This window comes from Euprymna scolopes, chromosome 3, assembly GCF_053919585.1.
Source record: "Euprymna scolopes isolate OS-2025 chromosome 3, ASM5391958v1, whole genome shotgun sequence".
NCBI classification, from domain to species: domain Eukaryota; kingdom Metazoa; phylum Mollusca; class Cephalopoda; order Sepiida; family Sepiolidae; genus Euprymna; species Euprymna scolopes.
Window position 1 is genome coordinate 158,719,922 of NC_136484.1, and position 25,166 is coordinate 158,745,087.

General features: G+C 34.0%; 1 protein-coding gene across 1 annotated transcript in view; it reads left to right on the forward strand.

Moving 5' to 3' along the window:
• LOC145260181 (very-long-chain 3-oxoacyl-CoA reductase-B-like) overlaps positions 1-25,166 on the forward strand; it is an 88,597-nt gene that overhangs the window by 45,426 nt on the left and 18,005 nt on the right. The window contains exons 6-7 of the mRNA XM_080118008.1: positions 6,126-6,170; positions 16,119-16,235. Of these exons, the coding sequence (XP_079974134.1) occupies positions 6,126-6,170; positions 16,119-16,235 (162 nt within the window). The remainder of the gene's footprint in view (positions 1-6,125; positions 6,171-16,118; positions 16,236-25,166) is intronic.

A 25,166-nucleotide genomic window follows, 5' to 3' on the forward strand; every position in this document is an offset into this window, starting at 1 on the left:
CGAAAATTCAACTATGTAAACAAAGAAATAAAATGGTAATATTTTTTTAGCTTGTTTCCAGCTTAATATTTAAAATGAGAATATATATGGGTTTTAGGGTATGCTGTAAACAAATATCACATTTAAATTTTCTGCAAATAAGTAGTTTTCTGGATATTAAGCAATGCCATTTCTTACGTTATCGCTATTGGCGAGCTTTGTACGCGCGAGTGCGCAAACGTGAGAAACTATGCGCAAATGCGCATACAAGATGGCCACCAGCAATAACATAAGAAATGACATTGCTTAATATCTGGAAAGTTACTTATTTGAGGAAAATTTAAATGTGATATTCATTTTCAGCATACCCGAAAACCTTAAGAGGTAGTCATTTTAAAGAAAAATGTTAAAGTGGAAACAAGGTAAAAATTTACAAAATGCATCACAATGAAATTCTTTATCAAACCATCTAATTATTATTAATGTTATTAACATATCCTCATTTAAAAAAAAAGATCTGGTTTGTTTTACAGATTCGAAAAAATGGTCTTGACAATGAGTTAAAAATAAAAAATTATACAAAATACTATTAGAAACCCACCCATTAAATGTCACAAGGACATTTATTGGTTGGAGTTCTGACAGTATTTTGTATATTTTTAAGTCATTGTCGAGATTTCAATAACATGAGATACCACGTGGCTATTTTTCTTGTGCATGTGTAACGCTCGACACTAATTTTCGAAATAAACAAACATTTTACTTTTAAATAAATACACTAAAAACATATCCAACTAGGTAGAAGAGTAACTTATCTTGCCTTTGGTAATATTTGGGTGCTTATACACTTATGTTACTGTGCTATTTTTTTCAAATATTATTTTCAAGTTTCACAATATCTTTTTTTAATTTTTTTATTGTTAGGTGAAAGTACAGAATAGTTAACAAAACACCCTTCCCTCCCCATGTTAAAAATGGGTTTCTAAATGATAACATTAGTTCAGCATGGTAGCATAAGTGCACAAGTACCTTTTTTTGTTTTTCTTGATCACTAAAAAAACACACCTTAAGTACAAAAAACACACCTTAAGTACAAGTAAGAATTTATAAATACAATGATAGCAGAAACACATGCACTTTGTACATTTTTTTTTTTTTTTTAACGCTTTTAGTGCATTGTACTAAAAGCGTTAAAAAAAAAAAATAGTATTGTTTGGAAATCAAATTTGAAAAACGTGAAAATACTTTTTTTAAACTGACAAAGTCAGAATAAAAAGTGAAAAATAGTTTTCTATTTTTAAGAGAATACAAACAAAACTTGTTAATATGCTAACTGGAGGCAGCTCAGCGCTGGTCAGCGCATTAACGCATAGTGAGCCGTTTCCCCCGTTAAATTCTATATTCTGTAATTTCTATAAAAGATAACATTTTAAAGAAATTTCCGCACAATTAATAATTATCAAATATTTACATATTATACATGAAAATAATTCTGAAACTATTATTTATATGAAAATGGATGATATATACCGATTTATCTTATCAATTTAAAATATTTTTTGTCAACTTTGCTTGGTCGTAACTTTGTTTCCTGTGGTTGAAAAAATATAAATCAAAGTGCAGTAGAGGTGGACTTCTATATTTATATAGCCTGTAAAATTTCAGCCATATCCTATCAAATTTGACCCGGCGCATGTGTATCCAAATGTAATGTATGAATTGTAAACATAAAAAAAAAACTGTTTCCTTTTTTCTTGTCATTTTTTACCGTTTTTTTTTTTTTTTTCATTTATAACTTGGAACATAAAAGAAAAATAAATTATCATCATTGGAATGCTTATTCTATTCTCTTTCCATCAATGTAATTCTTTTAAAAATTGACCCACAAATAAAAAAGATATGACTTGTTGAAGCAAATTAGGCAGCATATGCTTGTAATGCTACCTTAACTCTTCTACATCTACTAACACAAAACTTGTCATTCATTCTTCCAATTAACCATACCATCAAAATCTTCTGTTATACACACATCTATGTTTATATTCAGTCTTTCTCTGAGGTCACTAAGACGAATCCTATCATTAAGACTCGTATTATAAACCTATCATATCATTCGCATATTGTTTTTCTCCATGCAACATATGCCATCAGGTTTCACTTCCATACATCACACTGACAGTAGTAACATTCTGCTGATAAACTTATTCTATCCATTATTAATTCTTATCATTACACTAGCACCTGCTCCACCGTGTGCTCCAAACAGATGGGAATAAATGTCAGAAATCACAATGATGAATCTGAACCATAAATATTTCCTTCAACAACCTTTTAAAATTGAAATGAATTGATTTGTTTGTTTTTTTTCAACCCTTTTTGTGTTATTTAATGCCAAACCCAATGACTTTGAGTATAAAAACTTTTTTCCAAAGTTCTTTATATCATCAAATACTTATTTATGGTGTTTAGTATGTTTTTTTTTTCTGTCTTTGTAGAACATAATTGAGCTTTACAAAGGGAAAGGAAAAAAAATAACATCAATGTTTGGTGCATTTAAGTCAGAAAGCTGATATCTTCAGACCGCCTGATCAGGTAGCATCAGAAAAGTTAAAATAGGATTATCGGTTAAAATGAAAGATACCCAGATAAGATGCTGCTGCTGAGTAATGGCAGAAGTTCTGTATAAACTGAGAATATGAAACCATCTTTTCTATTCTTTTCTATAACTATTAGCTAAAATTGGTTTACATACATGACCAGCAGTGCTATCAGGCGTTTTCATAGAAAATGTCACATCTTTTTAACGTCACATTTTGTTTTGAAAACCTCTTTCTCAATCTCTACTTTTCTTTTCATTAACCACTCCATCTTCATACTTCTAACTTCCACAACATCTGGAAACTTGTTGAATATAATTCAAAGAAAAAGCTGGCTGACCTAGTGTCAATATTTTTTAAACAATTAGAAACAATAAGAAAAAAAGTTTGCTTTTTGGGTTTTTTGTTTTGTTTGTTTTTTATCCTCCTCCTGCATTTATTTGGCTCCTAGTGACCCAAAAGGTAACAGGATCAGTTCATGTGGAAGGAAGTGATAAAAATGAGCTTAAGAGTGATAAAGTCCTGGCCAGAAGTAGATTAGTTTTTGAATTTATTAAAGCCATCAAATGCATACCTGCATGTAAAATTGGTGTTAAACTGGATTTGCTGATGTTATTTAATCTTACAGAATGTCTGTTTAATTAAAATTGTTTGATTCATCTTTCTAACCGGCCAGTTCACGTGTGTTTGAGGTGTTTTTTTACGTATTTTCTTAAATGATATTTAAATAAAGTTCCAGTGAAACGTTTGGAAAGCTAACACCTGCCTCCGTTTCAAAATGATTTAATGATCAAAGTCTTCTGATTTAGAATTCTATTTTTCCGAAAACTGTGTTATCCATCCAAGTGTTTTTGCCACAGCTGGTCATGATTAACTTTAAATAACTAATTTCTCTTCAGTTTTCATGTTGAGATTTGTATTACAATCGATCTGAAATGTAATGACCATCCTGAAAGGTTCCGTTACATCTGCTCTGCATATGTAATTGTTCTAGATCATCAACAAACAATTACCAATTCTTGGAAGAATGTATATCTTTGTTGCTTTAGAGTCACGAGTAGGGCTGTGACAAGAGAATATTCTTATCATTGTTTTGACTCTCGAGTATATATCCGGCACAGTTAATCAATCGAGAACCACATCACTCTATCTGAAAACATAAGATCTTAACTGATATATACTCGAGAGTTAAAATAATGAAAAGAATATTCTCTTGTCATAGCCCTAATCATGGGTTGCTTCTTTTGTATGTTGTAATCTTTATCAATTAGAACCATTCTGTAAATGTGATTGCAATATACATATCATTTATATACAAATAGGTTGAAGTATAGGAATTTTTGCCATCTTTGGTGTAATGAATATGAATACATCCTGGTTCCTCCTCACAAGAATATAATGGCTGGTGTAAATACGGACTGGGAGAGCTGTTGAAATATACATGAAAAAGTGTAACATTTAAGGATATTATCAGCTACAACTACAAATATATGTTCATGAAGGTGACTCATTTAATTATATTACTCAGTTATGCATGCTAAACCACACAGCTACTTTAAACAAATATATATATATATATATATATATATATTTCTTCTTCTTCAGGACATATCAGTCTTGTATATCAAAACTGTGGTCTGATTAGGTAAAAATAACAATGACGTTTTGAGTCAGCCCTGCCCTCTTAAATAAAAGTCACTTAAAACTAAAGTTTTTTTTTCTTGATAAAAAGCACAGATGAATCTAAAAATAGGCCCCCTCCCCTCTGTTTGCATGTTGAGAAATATGCTGTTACTATAAGTGTTAATATATTGCTGATCAGAAATGATCTAAAATATAGTCATGTTTGTAATTCTTGACAATATAGTAAAGTAAAAAAAAATAACATTTGGAATATGAGGTCAAGTAATAAAAAGGAGAGGATCAGCACTTTTGTGTTTGTGTGCAAACTCTGTTTTCAGAAGACATCGTCATATTTGGTTTAACGTCTATTTTACATGCTGACATGTATCAAATAGTTTTGTCAGCTTTAGCAAAAATTGTTTTTCTTTTTATATTTAAATAGGTGAGACAAAAAATACTTGATACTTTTTCAAAGGTCACAGTTTCTGTTTGTGATGTCACCTGTTTTGAATAACATTTATTTTTGTCTGTTTGTCGTAATTCTTGTAAAGTTTCACAGTGGGTGTCACACACCCTCTTAACAAAAAAAACTCACTTAATCCTACGTCTAACCCCAGATACGAATGGCAAGCCTCCTCCTAAAAAGCCTTAGCCCTACCAATAATGCTATGTCCGAGTGGCAGAGCTCTCCACCAAACAAAATTCTTCTGTAACCTACATGTAAGCGTAAAAAAGACCTTTCCTTAAAGAAAAGTGCACATGATTAATCTCCCATAAAAAATAAATTGGTCAACTGTCCTAAAACGCTAGAATGGTCTCGAATTGGTTGTGAAACCAACCTCCACTCTAAATTCTAAAATTATTTTTGCTTTGTTTTTATTAAGTCTTCAGGATGTTCATACATAATTTCTCTTATACCTATTATTAACCCAAAGTCAGAGTGGCAACCTCCCCATCGTCTCATAATTACACAAAGACCCTCTTAAAACCACACATAATCACCTTTGGGGGGGGGGCAGCCCAGGATTTATCTACCAAAGTTAAAAAAAAAAAAAAAAAAAAAAAAAATGGATTAACTGCCCTAAAATGCTGGAATGGTTCAAAGTGGGGAAGTCATTTTACATTAAACTCTAAAATAACTTTTGTTTATCTTTCATTAAAGTTTTTCAAAGTTTTCACACGTAATTGTCTATAAAGGTAGAATCACATATTTTGGAGAGGTGGTCAGATGAGGAGGTGTAACGGAAGGTATTAATTTACAATAATACCAAAGAAATATTGCAATATATTCATTTTTATACAATCCTGGATGTAGATTTCAGTTTTTTGTACATAAAATGCATTACAATTCAACTTTGAGTTCTCTAACTTTCTTTTAATGGATACGTGCCATTTTTAAGCAATTGCAGCATATCTATGTGCATTTACTTCAGATTATTTGGAAACCATTAATTTCTGGAGATTTCCAGTAGCATATTCTGATTCCTTGCACAAAACTACACTTATATAGAAAATTTCATTGCTTAATCTTGAGTATTTGACAAAGATATAACATTTTTACTGAAAAAAGTGTAAAAAATGTGACAAAATGCAAAATAAAGAGGGGAAAAATATCCAAACATGCAAAGTCATAACTTCTTTAATTTTAATCGGATTTTAGAAATTTAAGATTCTTTCTTTAGCTTATCAAACTCTTTCTATTTATGTATTATTGAAATATGTTTCAATTTTTTTCATGTGTATTGCTATTATTAGACAAAATCAATAGTTAACGTGTTGAGAATATGTAAACACCCAATAAATGCAGATATTTGTTTTGAGAGACTTTGCAGATATACAAAATAAAACCAACATTGAGAAAATTGTGTATGAAAAAAAATGTTGAATAATGAAAGGATGTATTATTTTGTTTATTTCTTCTTTCAGACTCTGAGCACATTGATCAAATTAAATGTTACCTCCATGACAATGGTAAGTTCTAGTCTCTTTGGTTAAAAGGTTGTTTTTTTTGTTTTTTTTTTAAATTTTTTTTAGAAATTCACTAAATTAGCAGGAAATTGTATACGAATGCATAAAAAAATATTAGACGCGCAGTATACATTTTAAATTGATTAGGTTGAGGCTAAATCTTCTATATTGTAAATTTGCAATATATAAATTAAATTGTTTTCACTGTATTTTTGCTTGGGAGCACATGGTGTAATTCGATTGCCTAACAGCATATTATATAGTCATAGCAATTAACATTGTTTCATTGTATTAGTTACATTGTTATGCAACCATGCGTGTGTATGTGAAATAGCACTAACCCTATTTGGGTTTTAACTGGCTTCCTCTGAAAGAGGAAGTTCCATAGGAGTATGAAATTCACAAGCAGTCCCAGTTGCATGTATATCCCCATTAGGGGTGATGATAATGTTAGGTTTTTGCAACTCTTGCAGGGAGATGTCGACATCCTCCTACATACAGCGCCTGGAATTCCCAAATTGGTCACTCATTTTAGTAATGACCAGGTTCAACGTTGCTTAACTTTGGTGATCTGACGGGTGTGTGTGACACCATCAACCCTCTGAATGCTAAAGTCCACATGTACATTCTATCAGAGCTATCTTTCAGTTCATCTTACTCTCGAAAGCTCTCACAACATGGTCGGGAGACGATCTGCTTTCTTCTGTGTCAAAGTCACAACAGTCTCCTCAATTCTGATCGTTGCAAAAACGCATCGTCATTATGAACTAAATATGTATCCATCGTTCGGTCCTTTTGTTACAGTCGTTGCTCCATCCTGACCAAAAATCCCATGTCAAGTTTCTTCTGTCTATCCCAGTGAACATCTTCGTATCCATTGTCTACTGATAAACCCTACTTTTTTTTTCTTTTACTTTCCAACACTTGGGGTGGAGATGCCTGTAATATCACAAATCAGCATGATCTGATCTGAAATCACAGTACCAAAACATTGCCTCAAACAGCACTAAAACAGGTCGATGATTATAAATACCTAGGATTCTTTATCACATCCTCACTCAAAGATTTCAATGTGAGAAAGAAGATGGCATGATTCAAGCAAAATATGAACATCACATCTCGGCAAAAACACCAAATTGAAAATTTTTAAATTTAAAATGCAACTCACCTTTCTCTATGATTCAGAAACATGGACACTTTCCAAAAAGTGGGAAACCTGCCTGAATGTTACATATTTCCTGGCTTCTCATAAGAGCCCAAAATCTTTCATGGAAGACTCATTCAGCCAAACAACAAATCTACGACGAACTTCTATTTGCATCATCTATTGTCAAAGCAAGATGTGTTCAATTTGTAGGCAATTATTCTAAAACAAATGAAAATATTCCTTCCCTACCTCTGCGGAATCCTACCTTCCACTCCAGAAGTCGAATGCTCACGTATCCAGATATCATCAGGACTGGTTTACCTGGCATAAACTCCATCTCGGCTACATTTGAAAGATGATGTAATTAGCATGTATATGTGTGAGATATGTTATATATATATATATATATATATATGTTAAACTCTCAGCTAAAAAGAATAAAAGTTGTAAAAAGATAAAATGGATACCAAAATAGATAAAATAAAAAGAAAAGCAGACTGTCTCATCACCACAATTTGCATCGCTGTGCTTTTACAAATACTTCAATGAAATCTGCTCCAATGAGCTTATTGCATTTGTGCTCCTCCACATAGATACTCCCAACGAGTACAGCAGCAACATCCCACCTCTTCACTCTAGAGGTCTTCAGATGCCAGGAAGCTTTCCACTAATGGTTTCCTTTCTTCGAACTGCAAACTTTTGAAATTTTCTCCCCCCGTTTCCTGTTTCGCCAAGTCTACTAATCTGCGAAAATTTCAGTGTAATCTAAACAGACATCTTGCTGCTCAACTCCCTATTTAGGCTATCCATGTAAGTATGACCCCTAATTCATAGTAGTCCTTTACATCTCGGTGGCAATTTACCTTGTTTGGAGTGAATGAAATAAGCAGAAGTTTACTATCTACGTTTCACCAAACTAAAATCATCAGAAAATTCTGTCAGAACTAAAGCCGAATCATAAATATCTATATCTAAATCAAGCTGAGTTTTACGTCACACTTACATTGATATTAAAAGCCTACTTTTCTATTTAAAAATTATTAAAACTAACTTGATATTCTCAGTCATGGATATGCGAACGACTAAATAAAGGTTAACTAATTGCATATTCTCTGAAAAACAAACTTTCATTAATTTTTTTATGTTTTTTATTGGATGATTGTTTTAATTTAACTATTATGCTCAGTTCTATTTATGCATATTTTCTACATTCTGCTTAATTGCGTAGCATTTAGAATGAAAGCATTCAAACAAACACACACATATATAAATATACTAGCAGGGGTGCCCGGCGTTGCCTGGATCTTTGGAGGCGTAAAAGAAAAAAGGTTTTGGTAGGAAGGTAGGCTCGAACGGAAAAGAAAGGGTGAAAAAAACTGTCATCTTACCGCTTGGCCACAACGGGAAAGGAACTGAAAAGAGTTTTAATTTAATGATTAAAAAGTTAGTGACAGGTGCGAAAATTCAAACATCACGCCATAGGGGAATGAAATCCTGCCAGTTTTCCCAAGATGTTGGGGAAAACCAGCTCCCTATAAAAAGGAGTGTCCAAATGAATAGCAATTGTCTGATACAAGGGGTTTACCCTGCATTGATCAAAGCTCATTGCTTTTCTGGATGTGCCTGGCATGAGTGCCAGGGAGGTTTGTTTGCTATGGATTCAGTTTCTCTTATATATGGAAAAGCCAAACAAACATGCGGAGATTTAAAATAAAAACGCAAAAATAATGTGTAAAAGTCGCCCAAATTAAAGATATACATGATTTCGTTCATAGATATTATAATCTAGGTAGCATATAAAAAGTTCTAAGAAACAGTGATCTCCCCCGAGTGTCTCCCAAAAAAGCCTTTGCTAGACATACACAAAAAAATGCACACATGCTAACACACATTTTTCTTTTATTTATATATATATATATATATATATATATATATATATATTAGTGTTGCGATGAATTATTGGAATCAGAACTCGGAAAAATCTTAACTTTTGGGGGTATCAGATTTAGTATCAGAATTGGAAAAATTTGAGCCTAATTTCCAATTCCAAAATGATTTTTTTTTTTTTCTTCAATAAAAAAAAATGAAAGAAACACAAATTTATTTATTAGAAGTTGTTGATTTACAACAAGATTAAGGGCCACAGAATGGGTTAGAAATCCCATTCACAAATTTAAGTGATTCTCAGTTGAATTTATTTTATTGGTCAATTAGTGTAAACAAAGCAAACATTCGAGAGTCAACTTGCTCATTCCCTTCGTAAATCTTTAAAAATTTTCGTGTATTGACTTGAAACTTGATATATAGATGATTTGAACCTGTGGAACAAATTTAATTTGTTTTAGCTGGTAAAAATAGCTATTGATGGATCAATATTAAAAAAAAAAAAAAATAACATTCACCTTGGAAGGAGTAAATGGACTAAAACCTGTTACTTTTGTGCGGCAGTTATCGATTAAACAATGTAATTTTTTGCAATTTGGTACATGTTTGGATTTAGGTCATAAACTAACAGATTAGGCTGGAAAGCTATATTTTGGTTTCGATTCTGGCTGATGGCATCCAAGTTATATATTTTTTACTTTTGAAATCACTACTATATGTTGAGTGCAATATAATAATTGATAGAGAATTGACTATAATAAATTTGAAATCTGCATAAATTAAAATTTTAATTCAAGCGTATCTTATGACTGGGCAACACTGAGTCAACGCCTCTATCCACTGCACCACAGGCCCCGAAGGGAGATCAATCACGGTTGAATTTTTTGGTCTTATAAATCCACATTTATTTATTATCTGATCTTCCATGGTCGGGTCCGTACCGAATTTTATATATATTTTTGAATTGGAATTCATTATTGAGATGAGTATTATTTATTAATTTATCTTGTTAAGTTTTGAGACATTGTGTTGAACAAAGATGGCGACGTAGTTTAGATCAGTAACCAAGATGGCAGCCAAGAATCAAATGCAGTCCGTGGCGTAGTTAACGGCGAACTGATTGAATCCAAAATTCGACAATTTTCATAATTTTTTAAACGTTTTCATTGGTTGTTTAGCACAGCCGGTGGTTATAAAAATGATTGGCGAATCCATTCGTCTCATACCCCCATTAGGAGTCAAAAACATTTTACACGCCCCCTTTTTTTTGATATAATGGAAAAATCCTTTTGGATTCAATTTTGGTTTGACTTGAGAAAAGGAAAGAAAAATAAATAAATAAAAATAAACAATTAAATGAACAAAGAAAAATAAACAAATAAAATAATTGTTTTTTTTTTGTTTTTTTTTTCTTCTGGTTTTGGGGGAATTTGTCTTTATTATCATTGGTCAAAAAGAATTATTAATATATTGGTATAATGTGTGTAAAAGGAAGCCATTTTTTTATGAGTTTTTTTTTTTTTTGATATATATAAAAATAAACTCTTTTTAAATATATATAAACATACAAATAGAATACTTTTCAAATACATATAAACATATGCACAAAAATTCACAAATATACATTTTTTCTTTTGTTTTTTAACAAATGTTTGGCAAAAAAAGATACAAAAAAGAATTATTTGACAAATAGGAAATTTACAAAAAGGTTTTAACAAGTGACTTTTTTTTTCTTTTTTTTTTTTTTAAACAAAAACTGGAAACATTATGTTAGGTATTAGTTGGTTAATTTGGTTAGTAAGGTAGAAATGGTCGCAGTTTAACTTCGTGGCCGGGATAATTTACAATTTTTTTTTTGGTGTGATTTTGACTATTCATGCTTCTCTTTTGGGTTTCTGAAAAGAGCTTTATTCCAAAAAGTTTGGTTATAAAATGTCTTAATTTTATTCTTTTTATAGGTTTAGTGAAAATGTCGGCTATATTATTTTCAGACATCACATAAATAAGAGTAATAGATTTTTTCCTTATTTCATCCCTTATAAAATGACATCTGATATCAATATGCTTCGACCTTTGATGAATCATAGAATTATTTGCTAATAAAATACTGCTCTGATTATCACAATGAATTACTGTAGGTTTTTTACTTAGATCTGGTTTTAAAATAGATTTTAGAAAGGTGTTCAGAAAAATTGCCTCCTGTGCGGAATGAGTAAGAGCCACATATTCTGCTTCACAAGTAGAAAGGGCAACAATTTGTTGCTTTTTAGTTTTCCAAGAGATCATAGGTCCAGTCTTTGACAGTCTAAAACAATACCCCGCTATACTTTTTCTATCCTCAGTTACCCCATTCTGAATCTGAAAATCTTTCTAAATTTAGAGGATATGTAGACTTTTTAAATATTAAAGACTGTTCCTTGGTTCCTTTTAGATAACAAAGGATTTGTTTTGCACGATTAAAGTCTTTAATTGTCAGTTTCGATAAGTTTTGAGATAGCTTTGTTACAGTGTTACATATGTCAGGCCTAGTTGCGGTCATCACGTAGACAAGGCTCCCTACCATTTCCCTGTATATTCGATTATCTATGGATTTTGTTTCGGTTCCTATATTTTTATTTATGTTCATTTTGACGGGAGTTGAACGCGGCTTACAATCTTGCATTCCAAACTTTAGCAGAATTTTTTCAATGTATTGTCATTGGTTCATAGATACAGTTTCATTTTCACAGAAAAATTTTATACCGAGGAACCATGACAGTCATCCAAGATTGGCCATTTTTAATTTTTTATTTAATTCATTTTTAACATCTTTTAAAGTGTTGTCACAGTTTGAGGCGAGTAATATATCATCAACCCAAAAAACCAAAATCAACAATTTATTACCTACATTTTTGGTATACATGCACGCGTCTACGGGGCATTGTTTGAATTCCTGTTCTATTAAAGAATTATGGAGTGTTAACTTCCAATTGTGTGCACTTTGTTTTAGTCCATATAACGATTTATTTAATTTCCACACCCAATTTTTATTTTTCATTTTAAATCCCTCTGGAGAGTAAATGTAGATTTCACAGTCAATCGGAGCATTTAAATAAGCATTTTTTACATCCATTTGATGTATTTTTGAATTGTATTGAGCGGCAAGTTGTAATAAAATTCTAATTATTGTTAAATTTGTCGTTGGTGAAAATGTTGCAAAATATTCCACTCCAGAAATTTGTGAAAAACCTTTTGCAACAAATCTTGCTTTAAATGTTTCATTGCCAGAAGCTGTGATTTTTTTTTTTTTTTTTTTTTTTTTTTTTTTTTTTTTGAAAAACCCCAGCGTGAAGAAATTATTTTTATCTGTTGGTTTTGCCACTATTTCGTATGTGTTATTTTCAGATAAAGCTTTCAATTTGGATACCATAGCTTGTTTCCATTCTTGGTGATTTTCTGAATTAATCGCCTCATAACTTTCCGGTGCGCTGTTCAACGAATAACAGTAATCCACGGCATAATCTTGTACCTTTTAAATTTGTAAGAAATCTGGCCTTTTTCGCTCCCTTATTGGGTATCGACGTGTCTAGTTAATATTTTCGTCAGAAGTTCTACTGTAATTGTCGTCGTTATTAATATTTTCATTGTGATCGATTAAGATGCTAGGTAATATTTCACGTTTTTCATCCACTGGATCGCCATTTTTTAAATTTAATGTATCATTGAATTTTACACATCTAACCCTTTTTATAGCATTTTGCGTTGGAAAGTAGATTAAATATGCCGGACTATTTGTATCATAACCTACGAAAGTACCTTTTTCGCTTTTAGTATTTAGTTTACTGGTGTTTTCTATAAATGCAAAACAATCAGAACCAAATAGATGCATTCTGTTAATTTTAGGTTTTACACCGCAAAATGCTTCATACCGCGTTTTTCCTAACCTCTTATTGAACGATCTATTTCTGATATATGCTGCTGCCATTAAAGCGTTTGTCCATAAACTATGCACTAATTTCGATTCGATAAGTAGGCATCATGTCATCTCAAAAGGGGTTCGCCATGCCCTTGCAGTGGTGCCATTTTGGAAGGGGGAATACGGTGCTGATTTCTCGTGTTTAATAAGGTGGTTAATTAATAGAAATTCAAAGTCTTTACTAGTAAATTCAGTCCCATTGTCGGAGCGAATACATTTTACTGAACCGTACGGGGCAATATCAGCTAAATATTTCTTAGTGGCGAGGATAGTATCGGATTTGTTTTTTAGAAAATAAACCATAATTAAACCGGAAAAATCATCAATAAAGTTCAAAACGTACCTTAGATTATTTCTCCCCATCGGGCTGATCGGACCTGCGAAGTCACAATGCACAAGTGAGAGAATTTTCGTAGCTTTTTTGTCTGGCGTTCGGCTTATATCTTTTGTCATTTTCCCCTGTGCACACACATCACTATTTGGGAGATTGTTTTTTTTGGACAAAATAAATCAAAATTGATATACCCCAATGTGTAAAATGTTTTTGACTCCTAATGGGGGTATGAGACGAACGGATTCGCCAATCATTTTTATAACCACCGGCTGTGCTAAACAACCAATGAAAACGTTTCAAAATTATTATAAAAATTGTCAAATTTTGGATTCAATCAGTTCGCCGTTAACTGTGCCACAGACCGCATTTGATTCTTGGCCACCATCTTGGTTACTGATCTGAACTACGCCGCCATCTTTGTTCAACACAATGTCTCAAAACTTAATAGGTTATGCGCCCAGTCATCGTCTTTTCTTTGACGGATCGGAATCTAAATTCGAATTGTAGCAGGTAAAAAATAACATTCATCTTGGCAGGAGTAAATGGACCTGTTACTTTTGTGCGGCAGTTATTGATTAAACAATGTAATTTTTTGCAATTTGGTACATGTATGGATTAAGGTAATAAACTAACAGATTAGGCTGGAAAGCTATATTTTGGTTTCGATTCTGACTGATGGCATCCAAGTTATATATTTTTTACTTTTGAAATCACTACTATATGTTGAGTGCAATATAATAATTGATAGAGAATTGACTATAATAAATTTGAAATCTGCATAAATTAAAATTTTAATTCAAGCATATCTTATGACTGGGCAACACTGAGTCAACACCTCTATCCACTGCACCACAGGCCCCAAAGGGAGATCAATCACGGTTGAATTTTTTGGTCTTATAAATCCACATTTATTATCTGATCTTCCATGGTCGGGTCCGTACAGAATTTTATATATATTTTTGAATTGGAATTCATTATTGAGATGAGTATTATTTATTTATCTATTGCCGACTATTATCCTCATCTCTATTAGTTGTTGTTTCACAATGTTTCGGCCAACTATTCCTCTGGCCTTCGTCAGGTGGTAACCGCGAGGATAATAGTCCGCAATAAATTAATAAATGATACTCATCATCAGGAAAGTGGGATTTGAAAAGCCAGAACCCTAGAAAAAGAGCACTCTAGCTGAACAAAAATTTCCTGTGCAGCCCTATTAGCATTACTCAATAGGCTCACTGTAGATGATTACCAATATAAACTAAACCCTTCTCAAAGGGTAAGAAAGCAAAGCCTGAGAAGGTGAACTTAGAGCTGATAGGACTATATCTCAGACTGATGGAGAATAAGCCATCCTCAAAATTGGCATGGATTTGGACTGTCTGATTTTGCTAATTGACCCCTAAATTGTTGAATTTGAACTAACCTTCAAGTTTTTCTCACTATCTGAATTGGGTGAAGCTCTGATAGTAATCTTTTGACATTTTATTTTAATATATAATGTTGATTTTATGATGTATGATGATTAATCCTGTCAAATAATTCTCCCCCGACAAAATTGCCTCTGAGATGGGTATATATGCTGATGACACTACACTCTATGGCAGGCACGGCAGGAAGATGAATGAACACATTTCTAAAGAAATGGCAGAAACACTAGAGGAAGACCTCCAATCTGTGGTGGAATGGGGACAAAAGTGGTTGGTCGCGTTCAATGCTGCCAAGACTAAACTAGTTTCATTCAATAATTACAAGAAACCCTCTCTACCACCTATAGCAATGGCCAACGACTCTTTATCTGAGAGTACATCTTTCAAACTCCTTGGCCTAACGTTCACAGGAAACATGAGTTGGAACAATTACATTGAAGGCATTGCCAGGGCCACTGCAAGAAAGGTGGGCTCTCTCTACCGTGCTAGACAACTACTAACACCCGAAAGTATCCTGTACCTCTATAAGGCCACCATTCGCCCATGTATGGAGTATTGCTGTCACATCTGGGCTGGTGCATCTGCTACTAGTCTCTCGCTCCTTGACAAGGTTCAAAAGAGAGTCGCAAACCTGATAGGCCCTGAACTGGCATCTAAGCTTCAGCTTCTGTCCCATCGACAAAATTTTGTATCCCTCTGCCTTTTCTACAAGTATTTTAGTGGTGAATGCTCTGACGAACTGCAATCAATTGTGCCCCCGCGACGTGAGCACCCTCGATAAACCCGACAGGCTGCTAAATCCCACCCCCACACTGTAGAGATCCCTAGATGTAAAAGATCTTTGTACTCCAATAGTTTCTTCCCCAGAACCACTAGACGCTGGAATTCCATTCCAGGTCCCTGCTTCCCCAACAGTACTGACGTGCAGAAGTTCAAGTGTAACGTGAACTGACATCTTGCTGCCCAAATCCCTACATAGTACCCCAGTAGTTGTTGCCCCTGATAGTAACCCCCTACACCAAAGTGGCAATTTGCCTTGTTTGGGGTGAAAATGTAATAAAAAAAAATAAAAAAAATTATAGCATGGTCTAATAGAAAGAGAGAGTCGTTACTTTCCATTAATACTGCCTCTTCCAAAATTGGTTTTATTTAAGAGAATATATATGTGAGAGTTTATCAATATGTAATTATTTTTTCAATCTAGATGACCAGCATAGTTTTGCCAGATATGGTGAAGAAAGATTGCGGCATAATTGTGAATATCTCATCGGCCTCTGCAGCTGGTCCATGCCCACTCTTGACTGCTTATTCAGCTTGCAAGGTAATCAGTTTTTTTTCTCTTAATTTTTTTCTCTTTTTCGTCTTGTAGTTTTTATTGTTTTCCTCCTGTTTCTGAAAGATATTAAGAACGTTGTTTCATAAATTAGTGCTTAGATAAAAAAGAAAATAGGATATTTTTTTTTTGCACATTTGACAAATGGTTTCTTGTCCAGAATTCCTCCTCTATTAAAAAGTAAAGAAAAATCTGTATGATGTATGTGCTCATGATGAAATGAAAATATCATACCCAAAAAGTCACTGGTGCTACCAGATCAGGCTGTCTACTGGCTTCCTGAGATGAAATGCACCTACATTGATGTCCTTTTTTGTTTTTCTATTCTCTTTTGTAAAACTTGATTATGTTCTACAAAAACAAAAACAACAGCCCCCTTCCCTCCCTACCTCTTTTTTTCTTCCCCTACTTCCCAACTAACCCTGTCGGTGGGGCATTAGAATACACCGACTGCCCCCCTGCAGAGAGTAAAAGTCTCTCAATGGGGTCACCTGTTGACCGTAGGTGGCAACCTGTAATGTCCAAAGACGGGATCCTGGTGGTTGAGCAGGTCATGTTCAAGGTCCTATTAGGATATGAGGTGCAACACGCCACTTTGACCCTTACTTGGGTTAAGACAGGCGGTTGGATAGGCCCGATCCAATCAATCAGTTGGTCATGACTAGCACTAAATCAGACAAGCACAACAAGAAAATACGCTCCCTAGATTAGGCAAAAAACTGATTTTAGTAAGCGGTGGCTGGAAGGTCAATCAACTTGCTGAAGAATGGATAAAACACGGCTGGAAAACCAACATCTTTTCTAGAAATGAGGCCATTAGAAAGGACGAAGGAAACACGGGTGCTTGAGTCCATCAACAGGAAGAGTATACTTCTCCTGTATCCTTGTTGTGTTGGGGCAAATGGCCCCCCCCCCTCCAACACTTCCCAAATAGGGCTCCGAGGCAGGTGGGGAGCAGGAGAAATAAAAAAAATATTTAAATGGCAAATAAAAAGCCTAAAAAAAGAAACCATTGTGAAGTTTCAGACAAATCTAGTTCAGATTCAGAAAAAGAATCACAAAACCAAAATCTCGTTCAAAATCTTTTTTCATAATTATTGAAGCAACCGAAGGAGAGCCGATAACAAGTGTCTCCCTTCAAAATAGAGAAAATAGTCAAAAAACTAAATAACACTACTAGTGGAAGTAGAAAGCCAAACACATATCACAGAAATCTTAAAGTGGAGACTTTTTAACAAACAAAAAGTAAAAATCTATGCCCACAAAACATTGAATACTAGTAAAGGAGTAATCAGGAGTTTAGAACTATCGCTGCGTTCCTTGGAAGAAATTAAAATAAACCTAAAAAAATCAAAACGTTATCGATGTAAAAAGGATCCAGATTAAAAAAATATGGTGAAACCCTCGATACAAACTTCTATATTCTAACCTTTTAATACCCATCAAATCCCAAGTAACATTAAAATAGGATATGAAAAAATAAATATAGAACCATATATACCGAACCCTCTCAGATGCTACAATTGGCAAAGGTACGAACACCATCGAAACCAATGCACACGCTCTCCAGTATGCATAAGGTGTGGAGAAAACGAGACCCACACAGATTGCCAAAAAGGCCATAGTGCAAATTCAAAAGAATGTGACAAATGGAAGAAAGAAAAAGAAATCATCAAAATAAAATATACAAAAAATATAACCTTCCAAGAAGCTCGTAACCTGGCCGGAAATATAAAATATTCAGAAATAACAAAGAAAAACATACAGCATACCACCGGACCAAATAACCAAACAACAAAAGCAGACCTATTAAACATCAAACAGAAGACATTATGAAATTACTTAATGAAGTAAAGGGAACTCATGGAAGAATTAAAAGAAACAAACTATAAAATAAATCAACAACGAAAATAAAGATAACAAAACTTCCAAGCCAAAAAAACAGAACCAAAAAACTCAAATTAAATCAAACAAAGAAAAAGAAAAAAAACTCACCAAATGAAAACAACCCTCATAAACAAACGAAATGAAACACCATCATCACCCAATAAAACGAAAACTAAAGAAAAAACAATTAACAAACCAAGATCTAGATCCCAATCAATCTCAAGGGGAGGAAACAAAATAGGAACACTGGAGGAGATGGAGGTAGAAGACAAAACACCCCCAGACAAAAAAAAAAGACACAGAAGAAGAATAACACAAAACTTAAAACCAACAACCAATCATAGGGAAAAAAAATAATCCAATGGAACTGTTGTGGTTTGAAAGCAAGTATGAATGAACTACAACTATTTATAACACAGAAACAACGTACAATAATCTGCCTTCAAGAAACCTTTCTGAAACACGACAGCATCAACATCAAGAACTTCCAAACATTCAATTACACCCATAATTCCGGAGGCAGAGCCTCAGGGGGTGTGTCAATTCTGATCTGAAGCGACCCCCTCTCCCCCTTAGTAAAGTAAATATCACTACAAATATCCAAGCAATTGCCATCAAGGCCACTCTGCACAAAACTATAACAGTATGCTCTACATATATCCCACCAAATGAAGATATAGACAAAGACAAATTGAAAAAACTAATCGATCAACTGTCCAAACCCTTCATCCTGTTAGGTGATTTTAATAGCCACAATATACTATGGGGGTGGAAGGGCATTAACAAAAAAGGCAGAACAATAGAAGAGATCATTAACGAAAACAATATATGCTTACTTAACAACAGTTCACCCACAAACATCAGCTAATGGAAATTACTCCGCCATTGATATAAGTATGTGTGACCCCAAAATATATTTGTATTTCAGTTGGAGTGTGCATGATGACATCTGTGGCAGCGACCACTTCCCAATTCTAATCAAAACCCCCGAACCCAGTAGTCAAAAACATCCACAATGGAACTTAAACAAGGCCAACTGGCAAATATTCAAGGAAAAATACAAAACTAGATTGAACCACATCGAAACTATCCATGATACAGTGGAATCTTTTACCAAAACACTGCTAGAAATAGCAAATGAGTGCATTCCAAAAACCTCAACAACCAAAAAACACAACAGACCCTGGTTCAACACTAAATGTCAGTCAACAAGCTATCAAGTTACAGAAAGCTTCCCTAACCAAAATTCCAGAAACAACCTACTACTCCAAATCTTATAGAATACAAACAAAACATAGCTAAAGCCCGTAGAGTTATAATAACAGAAAAAAAAAATGCTGGCAAAATTACGCCAGCAAACTGAATTCCTCCACTGAACCAAGAGAAATATGGGAAATGATCCCAAAAATTGCAGGTAAACAACAATGCATACCAATCGAACACCTCGTCATAAATAACTCTAGCACAACTGATGAAAAAAATATAGCAGACTTATTAGCTGAAACTTTTTCACAAAATTCTTCTAACCAAAACTACAGTACAAAATTTACAACAATCAAACAAAATGCAGAGAAATATAAACTCAACTTCAAATAAAAAAACCTTGAAAACTATAATAAACTCCTTTCACTAACTAAACTAGAAGATGCCATCAGAAGATGCCATAACACTGCTGTAGGACCAGATGAAATTCACTACAAATTCCTGACACAACTACCTACTGAAACACTAAAACTCCAATTAAAAATCTTTAACAAAATATGGATAGAAGGCGAATCCCGAGATATATGGAGATTAACCACAATAATAGCAATCCCCAAACCAGCAAAAGAAAACTCAAACCCGCAAAACGACCAATTTCACTAACCAGTTGTTTGTGTAAAATAATGAAGAGAATAGTCAACGACAGACTAGTGTAGTACTTAGAATCCAACATTGTCTCTAACCTATAGTGCGGCTTCTGTAACAAAAGAAGTACAATCGATTACCTGATTCGCCTAGAAGCAGTTGTAAGAGAAGCATTTATAAGGAACGAACACCTCGGCAATCTTCTTTGACTTGGAGAAAGCATATGCCTTTACCTGGAAATTTGGAATAATGAGAGATCTTAACAACCTCAATCTAAAAGGCGACCACAATTTATAAAGTGTTTCTTATCAGATCGCAAATTTCAAGTCCGCATTGGATCAACCTATTCAGATACCAACATCCAAGAAGAGGGAGTCCCACAAGGGAGTATTCTATCTGTAACTTTGTTTAGCATTAAAATAAACAACATATTCTATCTGTAACTTTGTTTAGCATTAAAATAAACAACATATTCTATCTGTAACTTTGTTTAGCATTAAAATAAACAACATATTCTATCTGTAACTTTGTTTAGCATTAAAATAAACAACATATTCTATCTGTAACTTTGTTTAGCATTAAAATAAACAACATATTCTATCTGTAACTTTGTTTAGCATTAAAATAAACAACATATTCTATCTGTAACTTTGTTTAGCATTAAAATAAACAACATATTCTATCTGTAACTTTGTTTAGCATTAAAATAAACAACATATTCTATCTGTAACTTTGTTTAGCATTAAAATAAACAACATATTCTATCTGTAACTTTGTTTAGCATTAAAATAAACAACATATTCTATCTGTAACTTTGTTTAGCATTAAAATAAACAACATATTCTATCTGTAACTTTGTTTAGCATTAAAATAAACAACATAACAAAGTGTCTAACCCCCAGTGTTGATGGATCTTTATATGTGGATGACCTCCTGATATATTTGCAGGTCAAAATATATACATACCATAGAACAACAATGCCTAAATAGATTAAAAACGTGGACAATAGAAAATGGATTTAAATTTTCTGAAACAAAAACCAAATGTGTACACTTCTGCCAAATGAGGAAACTCCATAACGACCCTTGTTTGAAACTTGAAAACACAGAAATTCCTATTGTAGACTGATATAAATTCCTAGGTTTGATAAAAAACCGACATTCATCCCCCACCTGAAGAACCTGAAAACAAACTGCAATAAAAGACTGCAGCTGCTGCACATTATAGCCCACACAGAATGGGGTGCAGATCAAAAACCCTTCTGAAATTATACAGTTCATTGATCAGATCAAAACTTGACTATGGGCGTTTCATTTATCGGTCGGCCAGAAGAACTTACTTAAAGACACTAGACCCGATCTACCACGGAGGGCTGAGACTGGTACTGGGAGCCTTCAGAACGTCCCCAGTGGAAAGTCTACACCTAAAGGTCAATGAGATACCAGCAGATATAAGGAACCATAAATTAGCTACCCAATACTATACTAAACTAAAATCATGACCAAACAACCCTGCATACAATGACACATTCCATCCAAGACACTGAACTATTTGAAGCAAAAGAAAAAGCTATAAAACCGTTCAGTCTATGAATGAAAACGATATTACAAGAATCAGAGATAACAACCCAAAATATCCACGATCATACACTATGTGAAATCCCACGTTGGATACCAAAAATGATCTTCGAACTAAGTAAACTCCCCAAAGCAAAAACCCACACTAACATCTACCAGGAAAAACTGCACGACATACTTCTAGATTACTCCGATCATCTGCACATCTACACAGATGGCTCTAAGCACCACTACAGGACAGCATGTGCAGCTGTTCTGAATGGAACAACTCACCAGAAGGCACTACCAACTGAAAGCTCCATTTTCACCGCAGAAGTTTGTGCTATTGACCTTGCTCTCAACATTCTAACAAAAAACAAACACAAGAAGTTTATAATTTTCTCAGATTCGCTCTCTGTTCTATCATCATTGAACAAAATAAAGCTTGAGAACCCACTAATCACCAAACCATTGAATAGACTAAACTCGATGACTACCCACAAAGTGGTAATCATGTGCTGGATTCCAAGCCATATCGGAGTGAAAGGTAACGAAAGACCAGACTTAGCTGCCAAATCAGCTTTAAACCTAAACCCTGAACTCATCAATATTCCTTACACAGACTTAAAATACAGAATCAATAAACTGTTCTATGCAAAATGGCAACAGCGCTGGAATAATAGCATAAATAGCAAGCTCTTCCAGATTAAACCCACCTTAGGAGAATGGGGACCATCCCCACAAAAATCAAGAAAAGAACAAGTGGTTATAGCCAGAACACACATTGACCACACAAACCTTACTTACTCCTAAATACTTGGGCAAGAGTAACCACCACAATGTCTAACCTGCCAGAAGACCTACACAATAAAACATATCTTTGCGGAATGTGGAGCCTACACTACCGCGAGAAATCGCTACCTAAAAAACAACAATATGAAAGACATTTTTAAAAACACCTTCACAGACAACATTCTCATTTCTGAGAGATACAAATATACCAAAAAATATAACATCAAGGCCTTACAAAAAAACAAACAAATTTTCAACTAAAACAGATAAAACTTGTTCCCCCCCCAAAAAAAAAAGAAAAAGTACTAAGCAAACAAACACTATGAAAAAATGAACCAAAACGATCGTCAACATTAAATGACCCAATGAAGGTCGATATGCTGGTTAAATAAATAAACCAACCACTAGACGATCTGAAAACCACCCCTGCTCAGGTGCATGCTATCATAAAAAACCTTGACACCTCAAAAGCATGTGGACCCGATCTTATCCCAGCTGTGCTATTAAAAAAGTGCTCAGCCGAAGTAGCTCCAGTTCTCTCCAAACTCTACAACAAATGTCTTAATGAAGCTTGCTTTCCGGGCTGTTGGAAAACTGCTTCTGTTGTACCAGTATTCAAGAATTCTGGCGAAAGGACAGACCCATCAAATTATCGCCCCATTAGCCTCCTCCCACTTTTTGCCAAAATATTTGAGACCATAATTAACCATGCTCTAGTCCATCATCTTACAGATGCTAAACTACTGACTGACAAACAATATGGATTTAGACAAGCCCGTTCCACAGCAGACATCCTCACCGTGATCTCTGAACGTATATACCAATCACTGGACAAAGCGGGGGAAGGCAGAGCGGTAGCTCTAGATATATCTAAGGCTTTTGACAGGGTATGGCATGAGGGTCTCCTCAGGAAGATTAGATCTTACGGTATCACTGGTAGAATACTTAACATAATTAAATCCTTCTTAGATAAGAGAAAAATCCAGGTAGTCCTCGACGGTCGCACATCTAAACAATATGATATAAATGCGGGAGTGCCCCAGGGTTCTATCCTTGGACCTCTATTGTTCCTGATATTCATAAATGACCTCCCCGACAACATTGCCTCTGAGATGGGTATATATGCTGATGACACTACACTCTATGGCAGACACGACAGGAAGACAAATGAACACATTTCTAAAGAAATGGCAGAAACACTAGAGGAAGACCTCCAATCTGTAGTGGAATGGGGACAAAAGTGGTTGGTCGCGTTCAATGCTGCCAAGACTAAACTAGTTTCATTCAATAATTACAAGAAACCCTCTCTACCACCAATAGCAATGGCCAACGACTCTTTATCTGAGAGTCCATCTTTCAAACTCCTTGGCCTAACGTTCACAGGAAACATGAGTTGGAACAATTACATTGAAGGCATTGCCAGGGCCGCTGCAAGAAAGGTAGGCTCTCTCTACCGTGCTAGAAAACTACTAACACCCGAAAGTATCCTGTACCTCTATAAGGCCACCATTCGCCCATGTATGGAGTATTGCTGCCACATCTGGGCTGGTGCATCTGCTACTAGTCTCTCGCTCCTTGACAAGGTTCAAAAGAGAGTCGCAAATCTGATAGGCCCTGAACTGGCATCTAAGCTTCAGCCTCTGTCCCATCGACGAAATGTTGCATCCCTCTGCCTGTTCTACAAGTATTTTAGTGGTGAATGCTCTGATGAACTGCAATCACTTGTGCCCCCACGACGCGAGCACCCTCGACAAACCCGACAGGCTACTAGATCCCACCCCCACACTGTAGAGGTCCCTAGATGTAAAAGATCTTTTTACTCCAATAGTTTCTTCCCCAGAACCGCAAGACTCTGGAATTCCATTCCAGGTCCCTGCTTCCCCAACAGTACTGACGTGCAGAAGTTCAAGTGTAACGTGAACCGACACCTTGCTGCCCAAATCCCTACATAGTACCCCAGTAGTTGTTGCCCCTGATAGTAGCCCCCTACACCAAAGTGGCAATTTGCCTTGTTTGGGGTGAAAATGTAATAAAAAAAAAAAAAAAAAAAAAAAAACCAACAAAAAAGTCATGTAAAGTAGTTTTATTTTTAAATTAGAAAGTCAAATTTTATGATTAACCGAACAACAGTATTCTTGTCCATTATTTAAAAAAAAAACAAAAAAAAACATAATTCAAACTTGCAAGATTTATGTTGCAATGTCTATGAATTCCCATTAATTGATTAAAAATAATTTTCTTTATAAAAAATAGAATTACTTCATTAACTGATATGATTTTTGGAATGATATTTTCGTTTTGTACATGCAACGTACAGAATTTTTCTTTATTTTTGTTTTTTAATACTGAGAATCTGGACAATATCTGACAAAATAATATCAGAGTATGTTTTACAAAGAGTTTCCTCACCATTGTACACAATCATTGCAGTTGAGTTTTTAGCTAGAACACAATTTATGTTTGATTATACTCATCAAAGCACTTTTCTTATAAATTATTTTTTGTTTTATTCCATGCAAATCAAATTCAAAAACGTTTAAAATAAAATTCTAGATTTTAAATTTTCATCTTTTTTTTTTTTATTATTATTATTATTGTTTGATTTGAAGAATTAGATTCATCTTAACTCTTCAAATTCTTAGATATTCCAAGAAATTATTGCAATATGTTTGTTTGGAGGAAAATGATCCCATTTTTATTTTTATTTAATTAAAAAAAATTTAAGTTAAAATTTTTTAAATATTTTTATCTTATTTAAGGAAAAAAATTGATTAAAAAAACAATTTCTTAATTGTTTTATTAAAGAAAAAATTACACGATATTAAATCCTGGTGA